Source organism: Carlito syrichta, unplaced genomic scaffold (assembly GCF_000164805.1).
Source record: "Carlito syrichta isolate Samal-C Ts95f unplaced genomic scaffold, Tarsius_syrichta-2.0.1 Scaffold304030, whole genome shotgun sequence".
Lineage (NCBI taxonomy): Eukaryota > Metazoa > Chordata > Mammalia > Primates > Tarsiidae > Carlito > Carlito syrichta.
Window position 1 is genome coordinate 184088 of NW_007248126.1, and position 19438 is coordinate 203525.

A 19438-nucleotide genomic window follows, 5' to 3' on the forward strand; every position below is an offset into this window, starting at 1 on the left:
AAAATGTTGAGCATCACTCACAATTAGGGAAATGCAACTGAAACCACAAAGAGATATCACCTTACAATAGTTGGTGTGGTAATTATTAAAAAATCTAAAAACAATAGATGTTTGTGTAAGTGTGGAGAAAAGGGAGAACACATACACTGATGGTGGGAGTATAAATTACTACAACGTCTATGAAAAGTGGTATGGAGATCACTAAAAAAAACTCAAAGTGAAACTACCATTTGATCCAACAATCCCATTGTTACTTACCTACACTAAGGACAAAAAGGTCATTATATAAAAAAGACACCTTCACTTTCTCACTCATTACAGTTCACCATTGCAAAGATGTGGAGCCAAACTACGTGCTCATCCACTGATAAATGGATAAGGAAAATGTGATGTATATACATCATGGGATGATCTGCAACCATAAAAAGAATGAAATCATGTCGTTTGCAACAACATGGATGGGGCCATAGGTCATCTTCCTAAGTAAAGTGACTCAGAAGCAGAAAACCAAACACCACATGTTCTTACTCATATGTGGGAGCAAAATGTTCACAAAGACAGAAATAATAGACACTGGGGACACCAATAAGGGAGAAAAGTAGAGAGGAGAGGGGGATTTAGGATTCAGAAATGTTCACCATCTGGGGAAACAATCCCCACCACTACACGATATGTCCATGTAAAAAACATGCATATGTACCCACTAAATCTAAGATTAAAAAAATATATAAATAAAATTTATCCCAAAGAAATAAAAGGTAGGCAAAAATTTCAAGATGGCCAATGTTCCAATACATTAGAAATCACAATAAATTAAAATGGGTTAAATTCAGTAATTAAGTTTTAAAATGAGACAGAATGACTAGCATTAGGAGAATAGGGTAATATATTCAAATGTAGTGAATTTAAAAATTGAAAATATTCCATGTTTTATAAAAGCAAGATAGGAGAATGTATTCAAAGAACCTGAAAGAAAAAATTAACAACAATATTAATGCCTGGCAAATAGAATTTCAGAAACAAAGATATAATAAGAGAAGATATTAAATACTAGCAAAAATAAAATAGAATCAACATAGGCACATACAAACTTAAAAATGTAACTTCTATATGCATCTATAAGTAATAGAAGAAGTGTATGAGCAGACATATAGATTATCTTTCAATACAATTGATAGTTTTAAATTATTACCATTTATTTAGAGAAATCTTCTCTTCATCAAAGTACATTTTATAAGCATATCCAGAACATTTATAGAAATATCCTAGAAAAAATTTGTATTAATACATAAATGAAGTTATATAAATTCAAAAATATTAAGAGCACATATAATGTTATTCAGCACTATTCTAATAAAATGTTAAAAAATTATATAAATGGTCAAATAAACTCTTAAATGTGTTCATTTGTTTTTTTTTTAAACATGTGGGATACAATTCAGGATTAGGTATACAAGTGGTCATTGTACATCAGATCAGGTATCCTTACTGATATTATGTGCCCTGCCCCCAGCAGTTTCTGGCTTCTTTAAATCCCTTTCTTATTGTATTATGGTAAATTTCCAGGATCCGCTTATAAGTGAGAATGTATGGTACTGGGCTTTTTGTTTCCGTGATAAAACACTGAGTATTATAGACTAAATCCATCCAAGCTGCTGTGAAGTCCATAATTTTGTTCTTTATGGCTGCACAATATTCCATCACATGTATGTACAACATTTTTTATCCAGTCCAGTTTATATGGACAGCATAATTTGTCCATGTTTTTGCTACTGCAGAGTGTTGCAATAAACATGCGTGTGCAGGTATCTTTTTTGTAGAGTAATTTAAGTTCCTCCGGGTATATTTCCAGAAGGGATATGACTAGGTCATATGATAGGTCAATTGCCAGTTCTTTTAGGAAGCGCCACACTGTTTTCTATAGAGGTTGAACTAGTTTACATTCCTGCAAACAGTACAGATGTATTCCCTTTTCTCCATATCCTTGCCAACATCTGTTGTTTTTACTTTTATTAATGATGGCCATTCTTACTGTAGTTAGGTGGTATCTCAATGTGGTTTTGATTTGCATGTCTCTGATAACTAGTGAGGCTGAGCACTTTTTCATGTGTCTGTTGGCTGCTCATATGTCTTCTTTAGAGTAGTGTCTATTCATGGCTTTTGCCCACTTTTTAATGGGACTATTTGTTTTTTTTCTTTTCATACGTTTGAGTTCCTTGTAAATCCTGTAAAGCCTTTGTCAGATACACAGTGGGCAAATATTTTTTCCCATTCTGTGAGCTGTCTCTCCACTCTCTTGATGGTTCTTTTGTTTTGCAGAGGTTTTCAGTTCAATTATGTCCCATTTGTTTAAATTTTATGGCAAGGGTTTTTTTGGGTTTGACCAGGAATTATTTGCCTATTCTGAGTTCCATAAGGGTGTCTCTCACATTTTTTAATATTCTTGAAGTTTCAGATTTTACGTTTAGATATTTGATCCATTTGGAGTTGATTTTTGTGTATGGTGACAGGCAAGGGTTCTGTTTCATTCTTCTGCACGTGGTCAGCCAGTTTTCCCAGCACCATTTGCTGAATTGATTCTTGTCTCCCCAGTGCTTGTTGTTGGAGGCTTTATCAAAAGATGAGTTGGTTGAGAAATTGAGGTTTTGCTTCTGGATTCTCTATCCTGTTCCATTGGTTCATATGCCCATTCAATGGACATATTGTACCATTACAAGACTGTTTTGATTATTACAGACTTATAGTAAAGTTTAAAGTCTGGAAATGTGATACCTCCCATTTTGTTTCTTTTGATAAGAATTGTTTTGGCTATTCATGGTCCTTTATGTTTTCCTGTGAATTTCTCTATTGTTTCCAGGTCTGAGAAGAATGATTTTGTTAATTTTATGGGTATCGCATTGAAGCTTTAGATTGCCTTTTGTTGGATGGACATCTTAATATTGTTGATTCTTACAATCCATGAACATTGAATATTTTTCTGTTTGTGTCTTTTTTATTTTTTTGAGCAGTGTTTTGTAGTTTTGATTGCAAAAATCTTTCACTTCTCTCATTAGGAAGATACCGAAGTATTTCTTTTCTTTTCTTTTCTTTTTTTGGTGACTATTGTGAATGAGATTGTGCTTTTTATTTGATTCTCTGCCTATATATTGTTAGTATATAAGAAGCTACTGTCTTTTATAAGATTATTTTGTGCCTTGAGATTTTGCCAGTCTTTTATCAGTGCAAGAAGGTTTTTGACAGGTTATCTTGTATTTTCAAGGTATAGGATCATATCATCAGCAAAGAGGGGTAAATTGACTCTCTCTTTTCCTATTTGGATACCCCTGATTTGCTTCTCATTTGATTGTTCTAACTAGGACTTCCAACGGGCAGAGTTTTCTTGTGCCTGTTTTCAGGGGAAATGCTTCCAATTTCTGTCCACTTAACAATATATTGACTATGGGTTTATTATAAATGACTCTTACTATTTTGTGGTATGTTTGCTCTATACCTGGGTGTTCAAGGGTTTTTATCGAGAAGGTATGCTGGATTTTATCAAAAGTTTTTTCTGCATCTAATGATATAAATATGTGGTACTTGATTTTACATCTGTTGATATATTTTATGTATTTATGGTCTTGCAGATGTTGAACCAGCCCTCCATCTGGGGAATGAAACCTACTTGGTTATGGTGGATGACTTTTGAGATGTGTTGTTGGATCCAATTTAGCAGAATCTTGTTTGAGTATTTTTGCATTTACGTTCATCAGGAATATAGGCCTGCAGTTCTCTTTCTTAATTGGATCTTTATCCAGTTTGGGTATCAGTGTATTGTTAGCTTCATAATATGATTTAGGAAGAGTTCTGTCTCTCTTGATTTCCTGGAATGCTTTCAATAGGATTAGTATCAGTTACTCTTTGATTGTTTTGTAGAATTCCACTGAAAGTACATCTGGTCCAAGGCGGTTTTTTTGGTAGGTAGTTTTCTTATGGCAGAGTCAATTTCCTGGGTTTTTTTTTTTTTTTTTTTTTTGAGTTGGAGTCTCACTCTGACGCCGAGACTGGAGTGCAGTGGCCGCTCCCGGCCACCGCAGCCTCTACCTGCTGGGCTCCGGCGATCCTTCCGCCTCAGCCTTCCGAGTAGCCAGAATTACAGGCATGCGCTACCACGCCCGGCTGATTTTTTTGATTTATTATAGAGATGAGGTCTCGCTGCCCAGGCGGGTCTCAAACCCACGGGCTTAGGCAATTCACTCACCTCAGCCTCCCAAAGGCGCGGGATTACAGGCTGAGCCACCGAGCCCGGCTTCCTGGGTTTTTACTGGTCTACTTAGGATCTCAACTTGTTCTTGTTTCAACATTGGGAGGTTGTATGATGTCAGAAAATTCTCTATTTCATTCAGGTTTTCCAGTTGGATTACACATAGTTGGGCCTAGTAATCCCTGATAAGATTTCGTATTTCTTTGGACCCAGTTGTGATTTGATCTTTTGGATTTCTGATTGTGTTTAAAATGCAATTGACAGTTTAAATTATTGCCATATTTAAATAAATTTTCATCAGGTATTTTTTTTTATGCACTTCCAGGACATTCATAGACATACTCTAGAAAAAAAATGATATTAATGCACAAATGAAGTTATATAATGTCAAAAATAATAAGGGCCTATATAATGTTATTCAACACTATAGCAATAAAATTTTAAAAATTTATAAATGGTCAAAAAATCTCTTAAATTTGAAAAAAGTTATTATTTCATTTTATTTAGTTTTTTGAATTAACGTCTAACTCTTTTGCTCAAGCTGGTATGCAGTGGCATGCTCACAGCCACATGCTCCCAACCTCCTGAACTCAGGTAATCCTTCTGCCTTAGCCTTCCAAGTAGCTGGAACTACAGGTAAAAGCCACTACACCTGGCTAGAGACAAGAGAGTTCTTGCCAAGTTGCCCTGGCTTGTCTGGAAGCCCTGAGCTCAGGCAATGCTTTTGTCTCCGCTGGGATTAGAGGTATGAACCACTGTGCCCAACCCTGAAAAAATATTTTTATAACCATGGAATTAATAAGGAATAATAAAATACATTGAAACACACTTAGTACTTAATAATAGTAAAAACAATACATGCCAGATTGTTATTTAGTGAGGAATTAATAATTTTAAGTCCATTTTTCAGGAAATATGAAAGATAAAATTAATTCAACAAACTGCTTGGAAACCAAAATGCCAAACTCAGGGCAATACGGAAAAGGGATCATCGCGATGACTAAAGAAAAAAATCAATAAAATATAAAACAAATAAACACCCCAACTAATAAAGTAGTTCTTTGAAAAGATTATGATAAAGAAAAAAGATTATGGTAAAGATGAATCAGAATAAAAAAATTCAAATTTTAAATTATAAAATAAAAAGGTATAATAGTCATATCCATAGATAAAGAAAAAGTTATGAGCAACTGTTCACTACAAAATTTGAAAATACATATTCAAATAGTTAAAAAAGCATAAAGTCTTAAAATTATCGAAATAACAAATATAGCACTAAAATAGGCAAATATGAATGGAATTTTATTCTGCAAAAAAACATTATTTTCCCCAAATTCCAGAGAAGGTTTTAGTGGTGACTTTCCAGTTAATTTTCAGTGATCAATTAATTCCTAACATGCAAGTATGTTCTGAGAATTAGAAAAATCGCTAAAAACCTCAAATCATTCTTCGAGAATGTGTATTTACATTTCCAAAATCAATTAAAGACAATAAGACTAAATCAACTTATAGGTGCATTTCATTACTTCATGAAGACATAAAAATCCTCAATAAACAAATTCAATATAATATTAACAAAATATGCATTTTGTATAGCTGTAAATGCAAACATGTACAGTTGAAAAAATTTAAATATCGATCTCTTCAGAAAAACAAGTTTCATGTTTTTAATTCAATGAGTAATATGTTCTAACTCAGAGTCTATAATGAGATGACATTATTTTTAACTAATATAGAATGACATATGTGTGTATACATGTGTGTGTGTCTATATATATATACATGTAATATATAAATGTGCTTGTATACTATGAATATGTACTGTAAACATTTTATTTTTATGTGCTTCTGATAGACAATGGAATCTAGAAAAAGGCAAATATCTCTGGTATCACCACTTCCAAATTCTGATAAAAATTCCAACAGAATGTTTTGTAATGTTTCTTTGTAATTTTTTTTTTTTTTTTGAGTTGTAGTCTCACTCTGTCGCCCAGACTGGAGTGCAGTGACCGCTCCCAGCCACTGCAGCCTCGACTTGCTGGGCTCCAGCGATCCTTCTGCCTCAGCATTCCGAGTAGCCGGAATTACAGGCGCGCGCTACCACGCCCGGCTAATTTTTTGATTTGTTGTAGAGATGAGGTCTCGCCTGCCCAGACGGGTCTCGAACCCGTGGGCTCAGGCAATCCACTTTAAGATTCTAGCTTAAGGATTAAATTAACACATATTTTTAAACATATTAGCCGGGCTCGGTGGTTCAGCCTGCGATCCCACGCTTTGGGAGACTGAGGTGAGTGGATTGTCTGAGCCCGCGGGTTCAAGACCTGCCTGGGCAACTTGACCAGACTTCATCTCTATAATAAATCAAAATAATTGGCCAGGTGTGGTAACGTGCACCTGTAGTTCCAGCTACTTGGAAGGCTGAGGCAGAAGGATTGTTAGAGCCCAGCAGGTCAAGGCTGCAGTGGCCGCGAGCAGCTACTGCACTCCAGTCTGGGTGACAGAGTGAGACTCCAACCCAATAAATAAATAAATAAATAAAAACATATTGTAAATTTCTACAATTTATTTTTTCTTCTAAGAAGATTATAGTTATAATTGGAAATTGGATAAGAAAGGAAGATTAAGATAATTGTAATTGCTCTCTCAAATTGGTACAAAAATTTGAATTTGATTCTTCAAATGTTGTGATGTCTTAGATTTAAAAGCATATAATTATGTGTGTTGTCCTTGATTAAATATCAAATTACTATGCCTTTTCTCATAAAAATAAAAAAATTGTCTATTTCTGCAAAAGATGCTACAGATGCCCACAGCATTTGATAAGTCTATAGGAAAATGCTATGAAACATTGATTCATTTTTATATTTTCTATTGATTTAAAAAGGGAATTTTGCCTATTGAATTATGGACCTAGAATAAAAAATACTGTTTTAGGGAAGATATGCTGTTTCCCTCCATGGAAATCTAATTTTGAATGGGGCAAGTCTTATTTGATGGTACTTTGGTTTTTCAACCAACAGTTTTGAAAAATTAAATTGAAAAAGTTATACATCTTTTAAAAAATACTCTTTATAGATATGTGAATGTTTATTTTTATCCCTTAGCAAATAGTGAAACGGAAAATCTTTCAAATTTGTATCCCTAATGGAAAACCCTAACAGACAGCAAGGACGAATGAGCTTTTCAATGTGACCAGAATAAGTAAAAATATTAATGGTCATTGAATGCATTTCACTACTCTTGTTAATTTTTATGGCTTAATTTGTCCTAAGTGAGACATAATTAACGCAAGAATTAGCATCAAGCATTGACTCTCATTAAGAATAAAAAATTGCTATGTTCTTTCATTCTTATTCAAAGTAAATACATAGTATTTTCTGTCTCTGAGAATTATTTCATAACTATCTCTAAGAATGTTTTTATTTCAGGGATATTAAAGCCTGCTGGGATTCTAAACACATGGCCTAAAATGCTAATACTTGTTAAATGTATGGAAAATATGTTGTGCCTTGAATATTTAAATATTGCATTCCCAAGTTTTTTGTCCTTGTTTAGCATTTAATAATTATGGTTTTGATATTGAAATGGATTTTCATTATATTTAATTAATTTTAATCCTTAATTATGAAAAGCACATACAGTACCAATATGTGAAGTTTTGGGGAAATAATCGTATCAGTGAAAAATCAAATTACTACTATAAGAAAGATGTCTTCAAGTAGTTCACAACTTAAAAGAAAGACAAATCCTTATATATGAAAAGCTCTGGAGCTTATAAATTGCCTGTGTAAAAAAAAGTGTAAACTTTTTTGTTTGTTTTTTTGAGATGTGCTGTTTCTCTGCATACACATCTAATTTTGATTAGGGTCAAGTGCTATTTGGTAGTACCTTGCATTTTCAACCAACATGGACTATCTACCAAATAAGATAATAGTGTGTGACTAATGTTTTGGGGTAGCTGTCCATAGCTTCAAAATTCAAACTTATCTTAAAAAATAATATTGCCAAAACGATAGGTATGATAGTTATCAGTCTTCTTTTTTTTTGTTGTTATTTCACAATCAGAATAGTTTGGTTTGTGTTTTCAGTACCATTTGAGAACACAGTAAAGTCTGGGAATCTACACAATCCAGAAAGGAAACGGTGTGAACATGAACTGTAGAACTTTCGGTGGACCCTATTGAAAGCCAAGCACAGGAGTCAGATGTGGTGTTTGGTGACACTAGAACTGTTGCAGCTCTTGAAGATGTCAGACAGAAGGAATCCCGGGATTTTTATTCCTGTAGTCCTCCAATTATGTGACTCAGCTAGCTTTTGATAGACATGTTTCATTCTATCCCTCTAAAAACTGCCTTTCTATGCTTATTAATTATTTGTGCAACACTTGACTTACCAAAGCCTTAACATTATCTCATGACATCTTTTACCTTAGCTGATAACTAGCTCATTCTCTCTGGGGAAGGGGCCCTATTTCAAAGCTTCTGAAGAAAATCCGATAGGCTCAGATTTTATTATAGGGTTAATTTTGGGGGGTTATGCTTATATTTTACCCTGGACTTTCCATATCCAGCAACTGGGAAAATGGGAGAAACCACGAAAAGGATGATTTCAGTTGTGACAGCTGCATCACAGCTGTGGGTCACTGACCTGTAGGTCTGAGGCACCGGTAGGCTCTATATTGCTACATGAGAGAAAAGTAAGCATCCATCTTATTTAAACCACTGCATTTAGGGATCTACAGTTACAATAACTTAGCCTCTACTTTGATTAATTCAGTAATTGCTACCTTCAACTGTGATTTCTACCATAGCAAATTCACTAGTTACAATAAATTAACTGGTTATATAAAATAATCATAAATAAATCTCACACACAAAAAGATGGGTTTCACATATTTATACAAACATTAACACAAATTAACAGTGTTGATTTTTTATGTGAGCACACACAATAAATAATTGCGTAAAACATATAGAGACAAGTATGCCACTTCAGGATAGTAGTTACCTCTGGGGAGAGGGATTGGGTGGTGCTTTAATAGTACATATAATATGATTTTACTTGTAAAAAGGTCTGATGAAAATTGAACAAAACATTTTTATCTATTTAATCTTAGTCATTGGCCTGTAGGCATTTTACATATTAATTTTTGTTCTTTTCTTCATGCTTGAAATATTTCAGAACTAAACATTTTAATAAGTTGTATATACGGTAAAAGTTAACCGTCCCCCTGAATTTGATTTCCAGCCCAAGAACTCAGTCTGACTTTAGAGATAACCCAGATCATGATCCTTTTTTATCATTCCAGAAATCTTCAAAAATATGTTATTCAAGTTATCAATAGATGAGACTATCATGCATTAGAAATATGGCTAGTCCAACCTGAGATGTGCCGCGAGCAAAAAAGTTGTGTTGGATTTTAAAGACACATTACAAAAATAAAGTGTGTTACATTGTTAATAATTTACTACATGCCCAAATAATATTGTGGATACATTAAATTAAATGTTAGAAAAACTAATTTTGCCTGTGACTTCTTAATTTTTTAAAAATATGACTACTAGAAAATTGAAAATTAAAGAATTTAAGTGTTTCATACACCCATTATAAAGTTTTTTTAATCATAGTGAACCCTCGGTTACTATAAAGTCTCAGTGACTAGTTAACCCTCAGTGACTATAAGACTGTAAATTCTATAAAATATTGACCAATGTGCTATACTGTCTTTTTTTCAGAGTACTAAGCGCAGATATGTTTATGAAAATACATTGGAATAACTGGCCTAATGTTACAGATTCTGGCAATATCTTTCCAGGAGAGGACATCATGGTTTCTTTGGGAGAGTAGAGTCTTCACAATTTTCACTACTTTTGAGATAAAAAATATCACTATGAAATCGCTCTCAAACATGTCCACAAGTCACAGTTCTTGGGAGTGCCTTAGAAATAGAGATTCTTAGGTTCAACCTTAGAAAGTATTTATTTTAAAGAAACACTTTTTTTAAACATTAGCCTGGTAAGAGAATAAGTCATAATGCGCATGGTTTCTCAATTCATAGAAATGAACTTTTTGTCTATATGACAAAATAATATTTTATGTAATCAGTGAATATATGCATGAATTGAGCAATGAAGGTTTTGGTTAATGGGTATTTTAATCCTTTGTTGTATTTCAATATTTGTTAATAAAGAGAAAATCATCTTATTATATCTTAAAATAATGAAAAAATATGAAATCCATGGAAATGAGTTTGGAATGTGTCTACATAAAATTCTATTCATTTTCAGATTAATTTTTTAAAGACTGAAGTGGAAAGAAAGAGCAAAATGATTCGAGATCTGCAGAATGAGGTAAGATTCATTATATTCCAGGAAAATGCTATATAAATAAAGAGTATGCACACATACACATATGTATATGACATAAGTGTGAAGAATTATGTGCAGACACATCCTTCAACTATAGATTAAACTACAAGGCTTAAAAATTTCAAAGCATGAATAATCCTTATATTTATAAATATTTTATAATTTTATTACTTCAAACTTCTCTAGTTAATTTTACTGTCTAATTATATTTTGCCTGGATTAATATTAACGATTAATTATCATTTAATAGATGTAATTATTTGTCTATCACATGACATCACAGACTCTGAACAATACAGCTATTCAGAAATTGACTGCATGCAAGAAACAAAAGCAATCTAAAATAAAAATGTGTATAAGGATAATCTCAGTGTAATGTTGATTTGAACATAAACAAGTTGTAACTACTTTCATGACAACCTCTAAAATGTAAGAAACTTATGAAATACTGAGGCTTTTTTTATTCTTTGTCTATTTTGTTATATGGCTACTTTCCTTTCTATAATTCATTTTCTTTCCAGTTTCATCTTTTTAATTCTTTTTTATTAATTGCAATCAGTTAATTATAGCCATTAAAGTGACTAATGAATAATAAATTTTCCTTGGTCAACTTAATTATGATTTATTCTTAATTTCAGGTCAATATCTTTAGTCTTTACTAATGAGTCTTGCTTGCTTTCTCTCTCCTTCCTTTTTTTCTTCTCTACCTCCTTCTCTCCTTACATCTTTGCTTGCTTCCTTCCTTCCTTTCCTTTTTCCTTTATTCTTTTCATCCCACTCTCCCTTCTCTCTTTCCTTCCTTCATCTTTCTTTCAGCCTTCCTTACTTCTTTCTTTCCTTCCAGCCTTCTTTCTCTCTCTCTGCTTCTCATCCTTCGTATATCCTCCTCCCCACTTTCTTTCTTCCTTTCTTTTTCTTTCCTCCCTCTCTCCACCTTTTCCTTCCCTCTTTTTATTTTTTAAGACATTTAAATGGCAACTCAACTATATTTTGGCTTCTACTTTGAATTAAAAATTAACATATAGGCTTTATGAATGGTTTTGTACCAGTATTTAGAATCAGTATTCTGATGGTGACATTAAAATGATAATCAGATGTAGGGAAAAGTCTAGAAGAAAGGAAGCAAAAATAATTTTATGTGACTTTTTGATGATTCTCATGTGTTTTTTCAAGATTTTTATCATCTGAGTCTTCTCAAGAAGGGTGATGGGTGAACTTGATAATTTTTTTTTAACGGAAGCACATTTTTTCTAGATTGCTTGTAAAATATCAACAGACTAGGGATACTCAGACTGTAGTGGTTTGTTTACTGGGGCTTATTTAGAACTCAATAAGAGGGTCAGATGATTTAAAAGGCAAGACAAAAAAAAATGCCCACAAATCATTTTAAATAAGGGAAACGTTAAAATCAACGTTAAATTTCTAAAATAAGATAGAAAGCACATTTACATACGTATACACATGCACATCCACAGAGAGATATGTATATTCATATAAAGCCATATGAACATAATGATAGAATTTTGGGTTAATCTTTATATAAGTAGCATCAGCCCATTTTAATCTTAGGTAATTTTTTAAAAGAATCTAAAATTCAATTAGGAAAAATAATCCTTCCGTGAAATATAATGAATTATCATAACAAGTAATATGAAAACAAATAAAATACTGTACTTGCCTTGGGGAGATACTTTTATAGTGAAATCACAATTTGATAATTATGTAAGCTGGAATAATTCTAAAAATATACAACTATACAGAAGTGAGATTACTAAATGTAAATTTTGCAATTAAATTTACTAATAGTCACTTTCATAATATCAAAAACTTATGAGATAAAAATTGATAACCAAAATAGTATTAAACTTCATAACAAAACTTAATGGTGAACATATACTTCAACTCGTTTTTTTTTTGGGTTGGAGTCTCACTCTGTCACCCAGACTGGAGTGCAGTGGCCGCTCCCGGCCACCGCAGCCTCCACCTGCTGGGCTCCGGCGATCCTTCCGCCTCAGCCTTCCAGGTAGCCGGAATTACAGGCATGCGCTACCACGCCCGGCTGATTTTTTGATTTATTGTAGAGATGAGGTCTCACTGCCCAGGCGGGTCTCGAACCCGCGGGCTCAGGCAATCCACTCACCTCAGCCTCCCAAAGGTGCGGGATTACAGGCTGAGCCACCGAGCCCGGCTTTTTTTAAGTTTTTAACAAAAGTTTATTTGGAAAGTAAATGAGAGAGACACCTCCCCAAGGTAGCGGAGTGGGGCCAAAGCTAAGGAAACATGGCAGCTATAGCTCAACGAACTATGTGGAGACTGCAGAGTTTAACAAAGCAAAGGTCTCAACTCAGTGTTTTAAATTTTACTTCTTTATATTAATTTCCTGAATTTTTAAGTTTTTAAAGCAAAATGCTATATAGGAGAGAAAACATTGCTTTTCCATCTAGACAGGCACAACTGGCCTGGAATAGGTTAGATGAGATCCAGGGAATTAAAGATGGTGGGGCCTTCAGAAGTTAAAATCATAACTGGGAAACAACTTTGGAATGTTGAAGAGCAAAGAGATCATGAAAGAGTACAAAAAATAGAGTCATTTTACAAAGAAAATGGAGAACAGGACTGGAACAAGTGTGAGCTCTAAGTAGTTACAGTACTTCAGGCACATTTATTTCATTGATCTCTATGTCTATATCAATTCAAGAACATCACTTTTAACCCCTGTATTGAATTGTTGTTACTTTAAAAAGCACTACTGTGATTTAAGTGATTGCTAAGTTTCAGTTTTTGGCTTTCTGTTTTTCTGTTTATGTGTATTCTCTTTCATGGGACATTCAAGTGAGCTATATCCCACTCATTTCCCCCCAATTTTTTGTATTTTTAAGTATGCAAGTTGCAGAAGTCAGGTTTTCCACAATGTAAATATTGACTAATAAGAGATATACTACTAGTTTTTCTAATAACAGTCTAATCTATATCTGGAGTTCTGATCTGTGTAACCTGTCTGTTAAAAAGTCAAACTGAGGCATAGTAACATTTTTAAAGAGTTTGCATAAAGGAACAGCAATTTATGAATCAGGCAGTCAAAACAAGAAGTGGTTCTGGACCTTCACCAAGGGAACAGGCTGAGAGGCTTTTATAAGAGGAACACAAAAGTGAATATTTAAAAAAAAAAAAAAAACCACCACCACCACAACAACAAAATGTTGCCTTAATTGGCTTATGCCATTGAAAAGTTCTTAGCTATATAAAAGTTTTTCTGTTTTTGTTAGTATAGACATTTATAAGAAATATTTGATATTAAGTTTCACTTATTTTTCTAAATCAAACAAGGTTAAGGTCACTTAACTGGTTTTGTCTGTAAAGGGATTCTTTAGACCTGGTCCCATTTTAATTTGCAACATCTTTGTACTTTTAATTGATTATTTTGCATTTATATATCATATGTCTGCAAAAATATAAAATGTTGTACCAGAAAATAAAGCAAAAAGAAAGAAACAAATGAAAATTTCAACTTTTCTTCTCCAACATATACATATGACAACTGAATCATCACGTGATACAATGTCATATATTCCAAAGCTCATAATTTATTTTTATTTCAACTTTCAACATCCTGTTTCTCCATTATCCTAATTTTCTTGACCTATATCCGATTTTTCCCTGAGGTAAAGTAAGCTTGTCTATAATGTTCTGAGATATAAGAAGGTATCAAGGAATAAATAGAATACTATGTAACTCTTAGAAATAGACAAAGTAGGCACTGGCACAAGTATCTTTGATGTGTTGAAATACTTTAATAAGAGATATAAGTTGTATAATATCCAGGACTTTTTAAAAGAATACATAGTCAGCAATACTTAACGAACATTAGCATTAAATTAAAACATAGTCTACTCAAGAAGTTAATATCTAGAATACAAAAGGAACTCAAACAACTAAATAGCAAAAATAAATAAATAAATTCAATTCCAAATGGACAAAACATTTAAATAAGCCTTTTTCAAAAGAAAAACTACAAATGAACAAATGAGCAAAGATGTGTGTGTGTGTGTGTGTGTGTGTGTGTGTAATTCAACATCACTAACTATCAGGGAAATGCAAATCAAAACCACAATGAGATATTATCCCACTCCAGTTAAAATAACTATTCTAAAAAAAAAAAAAATACTGGCATAGATGCAGAGAAAGAGGAGCCCATACGCTGTTGATGGGAATATATGTTAGTAGATCCATCATTGACAACAATTTGGAAGATCCTCAAAAAGTCAAGAAAAGAACTACTGTATAATCCCCCAAATCCCACTACTACTTTTACAAAGAAAGTGAAACCATGATGTCAAAGAGACATTGGCACATTTGTGTTTCTCACAGCACTATCCACAATAGCCATGATACAGTCAACCTAAGTGTCTATCATTGAATGGATTAAAAATGTTACACATTCATATAATATATAAATACGATTCAACTATTCAAACAATCTGTAATTTGTGATGACATAGATGAATCTAGAGGACATTATGTTAAGTGAAATAAGCCAAGCACAGGACAAATACTGCTTGATTTCACGCCTATATGAAATCTAAAAACACAAATCTCATAGAAGTAGAAAGTGGAATAGTGGCTACCAAAGACTGGAGGAAATAGAGTGAAGAAGGGGATTGAGAGAGGTTGGTCAACAAGTACAAAGTTATAGTTAGATAAGAGATATCAATTTTGGTTGCTCCATTACAAAATAGAGTGACTATAATCAACAATAATGTATTATATACTTTCAAATAACTGGAAAATATAATTTTGAATGTTCTCATCACCTGTTAATGAAATGACAAGTGTTTGAAGTGATAGATAAGCTTGTTACCCTAATTTGATAAATATACCATGTACATATATATCGAAATGTTATTATAGTGTACTCCATAAATATGTACAATCAATGTGTCAATTAAAAGCAAAATAAAACTTAAACCATAAACAAAATTTAGACTAGTTTTTTAAAAATATTAGTAACAATCAATATTGAATTAGTGAATACAGTTGGGATGGGAAGGAAAAAGACAGGAAGGAAAGATGAGTTAAACAGGATATATTTTTCTCTTACTCTTCTTTATGGTGGTTTGCTTTTGTTTGGATCAAGACTGATGCATATCCTGAGACTCATTAAAGATAGTTTAAGGTAAGGATAAAATAAGCAATCACACTAAAAACAAACAAGGTGAGAAACCATAAAATTGAGCCTTATTTTGCCTAGTAGTGAAAATAAGAAATTCATCACAGCTTTTCCAGGGGTAGCCTTTTTCTCACACCATTTCATGTCTCTATTTATCTCTATTTTCAGTATTTTGGTTACTTTGCTTATCTGTTTTTCATATGGACCATATATCTTAATCCATTTCTGACTTATCCTGTCTTTTCCAACTCCAAATATCAACCGACTTAATCTTCTTTTATGTTTTTTTTTTTTTTTTTTTTTTTTTTTTTTTTTGAGTTGGAGTCTCACTCTGTCGCCCAGACTGGAGTGCAGTGGCCGCTTCCGGCCACCGCAGCCTCAACCTGCTGGGCTCTGGCGATCCTTCCGCCTCAGCCTTCCAAGTAGCCGGAATTACAGGCGCGCGCTACCACGCCCAGCTGATTTTTTGATTTATTGTAGAGTGAGGTCTCGCTGCCCAGGCGGGTCTCGAACCCGCGGGCTCAGGCAATTCACTCACCTCAGCCTCCCAAAGGCGCGGGATTACAGGCTGAGCCACCGAGCCCGGCTAATCTTCTTTTATGTTATGTTTTAATGCCATTGCTATAAGTGCCTGAGAGAAATCTTGTCACAGGTCAAGACACTGGTCCATCTCTGAATGTCTAAATAGTTTCAAATAACCACTGACACATGTCCAGGAACAGAAGGAATGAAATGTGCTTCTAGGTGCAATGTAACAGTTACTATTTTTAATTATGACAAAATTCATCCTCTGATAAGAAAGAGATTTGATAAACCATGTAGAGAACCTACAGGATTGTTAAAATGGCTGAAAATACAGCTTCAAGACTGCTTTAGGAACAATTTTGCAAGCATATCAATGACTTGTTTGTTTTGAAGAAGTGTTACCTCTGCTGGGTCAAGAAGTCACCACCCTGCACAGTACCCTACCACTACAGGCTCCAGCACCACACAGCCTTGGGCCTTTTGCAACAGACAACAGAAAACATTGAGTCTGTTTTCTCATGTAACAAGTATTCATATCTATGAATTGTAGGGATCGTGTCTGATTAGCTGAACCTAAGTCATGTTTGCCCTAAGGCTGCAATGAATTTTGGAAATCGAGGACATTTGTTAACCTGATGTTTATTTATTTGCTTTAATTTAATTAGAAATATGAATTTAACACTTTGTAAAGCTTTCCCAAAGCTTTGTAAACACTTTGAGAAACAATGTCTCAAAAGTTTTCAGCTGTGTATTAAAGGCAACTTTTCTTAATAAGGGGTTATAGTTTATGGTAAACAAGCTTTAGTATACAGAAGGCCATCACTGAAAGATATTGAGCAATTGAGAAACGTGTCCTGAGCACCACTGATAAAGTATTCAATTCTCTGTGTGTTACAACATCTCACGTGTATCCATAGCATCTTATCTATTCTTACAATGTAATTTTAACTTTGCTTTGGTCTAAATTATTTTGCCAAAATTATGTTGACTCAAGTTTGAAACTTACCTTCCACAGGGTATCATAATTCACATTTTTCAGGAAAACAGCAAATGCTAGGACTTTGTTTATATTAATAATAAATTAAGACCACATTTGTCTGTTCATAGTATCAGTGAATTAAATACATTTCAAAAACATTGGACAATACCTCCAAATTTGGAAATTAAATCTGATTTACTAATTTACCATTTTCTTTAATGGGAATACTTACAGACTGCAATATATACAGAATAATATCAGAGAATCTCTGACCATTTTGAATTGACAAGATAACAGAAAAAAAGTATATGTGCATATGTGTGTTTTTTAAAGAAAGAGTGTCTCGATTCTCAGAGGGAGTCCTTGACTGAAGCAAAAAATAATAAAGGTCAGTAACCACTGATCTTGAGAAAACTTCAGTAAATCTTAAAAAGAAAACTCATTTTGGTTCAACTCTTGTGACTGTAAATCTTTCTAAAATAAATTATTCCACCTTCTTGCCTCAATAAACACAGTGAAGTGAAGATGATGGGATATTTCATAATGTGATAGAGTGCTTCGAGGTCATCATTCTGAAAATGGATTCTCATGCCCGCATGAAGATGAATAGGTGTGAGAGTTTGAGTCAAATCCATACTGAGTATAGGACATGCCCAAGAGATTTTTAAACCATTTCATCTCACTTTTTTTCCAGCTTATTACTGATTTGCCTCTTTTAAGGGATGATTTTCTGTGAAATTTTAGTTGTTCTGATTAATTTTTTTCCGGTATTTCAAGCTTTCTCTAATCTATCTGTATTAGGTCCTAGTTTCACCATAAAATGTATAAAAAACAGATTGGCAAGCCGGGCTCGGTGGCTCAGCCTGTAATCCCGCGCCTTTGGGAGGCTGAGGTGAGTGGATTGCCTGAGCCTGCGAGTTCGAGACCCGCCTGGGCAGCGAGACCTCATCTCTACAATAAATCAAAAATCAGCCGGGCGTGGTGGCGCATGCCTGTAATTCCGGCTACTCGGAAGGCTGAGGCGGAAGGATCGCCGGAGCCCAGCAGGTGGAGGCTGCGGTGGCCGGAACGGCCACTGCACTCCAGTCTGGGCGACAGAGTGAGACTCCAACTCAAAAAAAAAAAAAACAGATTGGCTTAAAACAACAGACATTTATTCCTTCACACTTCTGGAGGCTACAAATCTGAAACCAAAGTGTCAGCAGGGTCATGCACCCTCTAAAGGGCCTGGGGAATAATTCTTCCTTGATTGTTTCTAGTTTCTGGTGCCTCCTAGCAATCCAAGACCTTTGGCTTGGAGTTGCATTGCTTCAGTCTCTTCTTCTTTCTTTATATGGCCTTCTTCTCTGTGTGTCTCTGTGTCTTTGTGTGTCCTCTCCTCAACTTATAAAGACATCAATGATTGGATTAAGGACCCACTCAAATTCAGTGTGACCTTTTAACATGATTGCATGCACAAAGACCTCATTTCCAAATGAGCTCTCTTTCTGAAGTTCTAGGTGGACATATATCTTGGAGTGATACTGTTTATATATTTTTATCTGTATTTATTTTGAGGTTTCTTTCTCTTTTTTTTTTTGAGAAACCAGGATTCTTAGAGAGGAGAGAGAAACTCTCACAGTGGGAGGGGACCTGAAGAGGTTGCCACCTTTTTGAGATTTCAGTAAGGCTTTTTTGGCAATAAAATTTTGTTGAAATTCAAATAATTTCATTTGTTAACATCTGAGAAGGGTTCAGGTAATTAGCAAAATAAAAATTAATTTAAAAAAGAAACAGTTAATTTTCTCAGTATATAGTTATAGATATTAATTCATATTTCATCTTAAATCATTATTATAAATAGGACTAATTTCACTGATTTTCTAAAAAAGTATTAAGATTTCTCATTTGGAGAACATAGATCCACATATTTCATTGATGCTTCTATTTTATAAAATATGTATTCCTCTAAATTCCTACAAAGCAATTGATAATTCACAGGAAAAAATCAGGGCCATTTCCATTTGGTCAAACTTCACTATCCGTTGCATTTTTATAGGTACTCCACCAACAGCTTAGTCATTTTTTTAGAAAGTCAAAGAGGAAGCATTTAACTAGGAATAAGTCTTTGGAAGAATTCTAGGATTACTTATTTTGATACACATATAAGACTTAATTAC

At 33.8% G+C, this 19438-nt stretch overlaps 1 protein-coding gene across 2 annotated transcripts in view; it reads left to right on the forward strand.

Moving 5' to 3' along the window:
- Positions 1-19438, forward strand: part of LUZP2 (leucine zipper protein 2) — a 323334-nt gene that overhangs the window by 22686 nt on the left and 281210 nt on the right. For both annotated transcript variants that reach the window (XM_008059417.1, XM_008059418.1), the window contains exon 4: positions 10528-10590. In XM_008059417.1, the coding sequence (XP_008057608.1) occupies positions 10528-10590 (63 nt within the window). The remainder of the gene's footprint in view (positions 1-10527; positions 10591-19438) is intronic.